At 41.1% G+C, this 6,000-nt stretch overlaps 1 protein-coding gene across 2 annotated transcripts in view; it reads left to right on the top strand.

Annotated features, from left to right (window-relative positions):
• The window catches only part of LOC139391240 (alpha-1,3-mannosyl-glycoprotein 4-beta-N-acetylglucosaminyltransferase B), a 217,741-nt gene continuing 211,741 nt past the window's right edge, over positions 1-6,000 (top strand). Inside the window, exon 1 of one of the 2 annotated variants that reach the window (XM_071138886.1) lies at positions 1-254. In XM_071138886.1, the coding sequence (XP_070994987.1) occupies positions 5-254 (250 nt within the window). In that variant the 5' untranslated portion in view covers positions 1-4. The remainder of the gene's footprint in view (positions 255-6,000) is intronic. The other variant, XM_071138887.1, reaches the window with a different exon arrangement.

Raw genomic sequence — 6,000 nt, 5'->3', positions numbered from 1 at the left:
GCAAATGAGTAGTCAACCCGAGAGCAGAGCGCCGCGCAATAACAAACTCAGACTGCCAGGCGTGAAGAGGCATTTCTATACTGGAAGTGCAGCGAACGAGCTGAGAGAGCCCAGATACCCCGCACTCAAGTTCGGACATGAGCCCGGGGATCCGGAGATGAGGCTCCGAAATGGCACCTTCCTAACGGTCGTATTGTTCGGTCTATGCGGACTCATTTCGCTCTCCTGGTACACTGCATTCAGCAACTCCAAAGGTAAAGTAGCTGCTATAACACACCACGAGGCGGGGGGCGTGTTGAGGCGATTTGATAGATTTCGTCTGCTGTTGGAGACGAACTACACCAGATATCGGTCTGATATCGCGTAGCTGTGTTTGGAAATAAGATTCTGGTGTTGGTGTTTTGACATTTCAATTTCCTGTTATCCATCGACCATGAGGAATAGTCTGTTTTCACCGGGTGGCATCAGTCAGACCCCTCTACCTTTGTCATCCGTTTTATTTTGCAACATTTTCCTACATTGAACAGATTGTTGATAAATACATAATTTTAAGACATGCGTCTTTGTATTCCTCAGCCTGCACGGATAGGGTAATTTTGGTATCTTTTCCTTTGTATGAACATAGCGTTGACATTATGAATCAGATGATTGCTCAAAGTGCGCATCTCTAGCAGCAATATTGAAACAAAGCAGCTGTAGATTATGAATGCTGATACAATGTTTGTGAGGAACTTGCAAAAATGTAACCTCAAGCTTCAAGTGCCGGTGCATGTAGGCTAAGGATGGATCTCTCCCCCTGGTTTGAACATGTATGGTGCTTGGTGTGTTTTGAAGTTGCTGGGCCAGCAGACGTGTCAGTTCCTAGGCTGCTGTTTACACAGGCTTCCCAGCTGACAGGGCAGCCCAATTCTGATCTTTTGCCACTAATTTGGTCTTTTGACGATCTTATCTTTTGCCAATAATCCCTCCAAGTGCTCTCTGGTGTACAGTATGTATTGACAGTTCACACACAGGTCTTTCATCAAGCCCCAATAGTGTTGGGAGCCTTGCACTCACTCCCATTTGGTTCATGCCAAGTGTTGCATAAACACTGGGAGGATATCACAAATAAAATCAGAACTATTGAAATATTCCTTTTTAGTGGTAATTAGTCACCCAATTCGGCACAGAAGTCACGTGATTCAGTCTCTATATGTATAAAGAGGGACTTTTCAAGCCTCTGCCTCTCACAATGTTGTTGGAAACTCCAATGCATGATTAATGATTCAAACAAATCATGCAAATGTAACAGTATAGACTTTACGTCCGTCCCCTCGCCCCGACCTGGGCGCAAACCAGGGACGCTCTGCACACGTCAACAGTCACCGATTGAAACGCCACTAGCGCGCATCTCCGCAAACTAGCTAGCCATTTCACATTGGCTACACAAATGTAATAAAATAAAATCAAAAGTTGTGAGGAAAAATTACCAGTCGATTACTACAGTAGATCTGGAATTCAGTCGGTTGTCCTTATTATGATGCAGCTGCCAAATTCCCTGGACATTGGTGCCAAATTTCAGGGAGAAACTTGATAGGGTGATGACTCATGCCTATTTCTAGTTAGTTTCACACAGATCGTATCGACCCTTTAAAAAACCTGCAGACCCTTCTTCTCAGGAGCCAATACAAACAATGAGCACCACAATGGAAGTGCACCTTCGCTGTGTTGGGTGTGCCCCCAAGCTTTAAAAAAAAAAAAAAAAACTTTATTTAACAAGGCAAGTCAGTTAAGAACAAATTCTTATTTTCAATGACTGCCTAGGTACAGTGGGTTAACTGTCTTGTTCAGGGGTTTAACGGCAGATTTTTATCTTGTCAGCTCAGGGATTCGATCTCGCAACCTTTCGGTTACTAGTCCAACGCTCTAACCACTAGGTTACCTGCCGCCCCTCTGGATGTGTCTTCATTGTTTTCATTCTGATAGGACACTGCACATGAAGATTAAAGATGCATTATGCAGAAATCGCTCCGCCATTTCCTGGTTGCTGATATTCTAATAGTTTGCCTAATTTCAGTTTGTGACAAACAAGCAGTCATTGTGTAGAGAGTCATTATACCATCTAAACCTCTTGCGAAATATATATTCCATAACCAAACACATTGTATATTCATCTATTTGAAGCTGGTGTTCAAAACCGAAAGTAAAATATGAAAAAACTAAACTTCAGAACGGGAATCATAGAAATGGCACTGTTACGAATCCCTTTTGGCCCGACAGTCTAGGGGGGATGGTAATGAAACCCGTAACATAACTCATGCAAATTATAATAGTGACAAAGTAAAAGTGTGAACGAAATAACCAGGACAACTGATTTCTACCGTCAAACTCAGGGTTTATTAATAAACACACAGTAATGGGGGGAGCAGGAAAAGGGGCTGAGCTGGACCCAAGGAAAGAAACGATAAGTATTCAAAAACACCCCTAAGCTAGACTAGCCTACTTTAACAACAGCTTACTAACTAACCAAAAATACAGTGGGTGGTCCGCCCAGTTCTAACTAGTGTATTTAACAAAGTCTACCTACGGGTAGTGTATGCCCATGGGCGACTTGTCTTGGTTTCCCCTTTTCCCACCAGCAATCAAACACAAACACCATAACCAAAAACAATAGAATATCCTTAGACTTTCTTTCAGCGAGAATGATAGATCTATAACTCACCTTTCTATGTGAATTTGGTCAGGTCTCCCAAAAAGTTGCATAATGTAGCTTTTAATGTTTGCATATCAAACACATGCCTTGGGAAATGTTTTTGGACACACTGCACATTTACCTTAACAAATACCACAGATAGGAGGATCAATGGCGGACTGAAGACAGCGGCGCAGAATGCCTCAAGATAAAAACGTAATATTAAACATCTGTAAATCTGACCAAATATTAGCACTTCACATACTCGTGGGCAATAAGCTTAAATCTGGATAACAACACAAAACAAATTATAAGGCTAGAGACATTTATTGACCAGCACAATCAACACCAAAACAGCATGGAGAACCAATTCCCCAAAAGAAAACGAGACTCCTCGCCTGACACAGATGATTTATGCTTTTCACCACCTGGAATGGTAAGTGTAGAAACCCACTTACTAAATTAGATAAATGGTAAATTGGGCATACTTGAACTCGTCAGTAAAGATGTAAAGGAGTTGAAGGCAAGCCTTGAGATGAGTGACGAAAAAGCCGCGACAATTGAGAAATAAAGAAACAAGCTAAAAGGTACTGTCAATACTATTGAAATGGATGTTAATGAACTTAAAAAAGAGAACATGTTTCTGAGAGAAGCCTTACTTGAAATACAGACTCGATTTATGCGAGAAAATCTGGTACTTTTTACCGGTATTAAAGTTAACGAGGGTTAAGATTCAGAGTGTGGTGAAAGATTTCCTGGTTAAAGCGTTACAGATCCCAGGCGATACCGTCGACCAAAATCAAACTTGATTTTGCATTCTTTTAAGGATAAAATAATGGTTAAAAGCCTGGGCAAAATACTTGCTGGCACGAAAATAGTTATCAGTTCCCAAAGGAAATTGCAGAATGGCGCAAAGTTTGGTACCCACTCTTCAAAGTGAAGACTAAAAGGGAAACGTGTAGCTCTCATAGTCGATAAACTGTACATTGATAACCGACTGTTCCGAGACACCGAGACTGCTCCATGACTATTCTAAGTATTACAAAGTTCCCATAGAGGAGTCGAAATAATGGAACACCCAATACTATCCATGGTGGGGATTGTAATAACAAAAAAAGGAAAACAATCAAATACAACTGTAAATACACTATACCATTCAAGAGAGGGAATGTTGTAAAATAATATGCATTGGACTTTCTATTTATAGCAGAAGAAGAAATTATTGAAATAATACATCCTCCAATATAAGGAACTGGAACACAAAAGTACTGAAAAGCTCGTAATTAGGGAGGAATCAACATGGTAGAGATAAAAACACAGCAAACAGAAGACATAGAAGGCACAGTGTGGGGGGAGTGTGGTTGTGATGGAAGATGGGGTGTGTGTTTTTGTGATTGGAAAAGTGTGGTGAGTTACAGTGCATTTGGAAATGACCCCTTCACTTTTTCAAAATGTTGTTACATTACAGCCTTATTCTAAAATTTATTAAATAGTTTTTCCCCCATCAATCAACATAATACCCCATAATGACATTTTTGGAAATTTAAATATGACATTTACATAAGTATTCAGACCCTTTACGAAAATAAACCCTGAGCCTAAGCACCCTAAGCACACAGCCAAGACAACGCTTGAGTGGCTTAGGGACAAGTCTTTGAATGTCCTTGAGTGGCCCAGCCAGAGCCCGGGCTTGAAACAGATCGAACATCTCTGGGGAGACCTGAAAATAGCGGTGCAGCTTAAGGTGCTTCAACAAAGGACTGACCTTTGTTGAAGCACCTTAATAAGCTGCACAGCTATTTTCAGGTCTCCCCAGAGATGTTCGATCGGTTTCAAGTCTGGGCTCTGTCTGGGCCACTCAAGGACATTCAGAGACTTGTCCCTAAGCCACTCTAGCGTTGTCTTGGCTGTGTGCTTAGGGTCGTTGTTCTGTTGGAAGGTGAACCTTCGCCCCAGTCAAAAGTTTGGAGACAATACAATACAAGGCAAAGGGTGGCTACTTTGAAAAATCTAAAATATATTTTAATTTGTTTAACAATTTTTTTGGTTACTACATGATTCCATATTTTTTATTTAATAGTTTTGTTGTCTTCACTATTATTCTACAATATAGAAAATAGTACAAATAAAAACCCTTGAATGAGTAGATGTGTCCAAACTTGACAGAAGCTGCAATCTATTTGCAACGTTGAAGCTGATCCACCCCCTAAAATATTATCTAATAATAGCAGTCCAAATATCACAGTTTGGCAATTTATCCTTGGGTCTTTCCACTTTCCTGGTGGCTATGTTTAGGTTGTGCTACAGAGAGGATACATTAGGTTCAGAGACTAAAGCATAGACTAATGTGAAGAAAGCTTTATTCTGAAATCAATAAACTCCAACACATTCACTGCATCATATCACAATAATTACATGTATAGCCCAACAACTCTATGATTACCAAGGAAGGTGGGAGGGGTTGTGCGCACTGTAGCTTATTAAGACTGAGAACATGCCTCCTATTCTGACTTAATTGTTGAGTAACTGCGGCTCCTCTCTGTAACCCCCCCCCCCTGCTATCTCCTGCCAAGACATCATCCTCATTCTCTCCTCAGTGTCATCATCATCATCATTATTATTACCAGTTTCCTCTTGAAGGCCTTGTTTCTGGCTTGTGCATCCTGTCTTCTGTCATGTGCAGTTGACTGGAGTGTGTGTGTCTTCGATATTGACTCTCAGACTGATGGCAATTACCTCGGGAGCGAAACGGGGAGAGATTGCTCGTGTGTGTGTGTGTGTGTGTCAGTATTCCTTGATGTGCCCCTCTGAGCCAGCCAGCACTCTAGCAAATTAATTCAGTCAAGCAAACGGCTAAACGTGATTGCAGAAGCTTGTTTGATACATTTATTCCAATGGAGTCTGAGGCCTGTTTCAATCTATCTGAGATGGCCGAATAACACTGCACCTTGCCACTCAGCAGATGCCAATTTAATATCAACAGTGTTAGATAGGTCAATGTTCCCCAGCAATGAAGGGATTGAATAAGAAATGATTATTGATAAATAAATGCATGAATCAGTTGGTAGATCGATCTCACAGGAGAGCGTGTATGAACAAATTAGGTAATGGGAAAGTGGTCGAATGACTCAAGATGAAGTCAAGGGCTTCTCTCCTTATAAAACTAGTTAGGTAGATCTGAATGTATTCTTATGAACAGACATCTCTCCCCAGAAAATTCTGGAGGATCTTTTCTTTTCTTTTTCAAACACCAATTCCCTGTTTAGTTCATCAGTGGCTTTCTGTCTGATGCTACTTGGCTCACGGAATTCCCTGGAGCACGGTGACTC

Source organism: Oncorhynchus clarkii, chromosome 31 (genome assembly GCF_045791955.1).
Source record: "Oncorhynchus clarkii lewisi isolate Uvic-CL-2024 chromosome 31, UVic_Ocla_1.0, whole genome shotgun sequence".
Lineage (NCBI taxonomy): Eukaryota > Metazoa > Chordata > Actinopteri > Salmoniformes > Salmonidae > Oncorhynchus > Oncorhynchus clarkii.
This window is presented reverse-complemented; position numbering and strand designations above follow the sequence as displayed.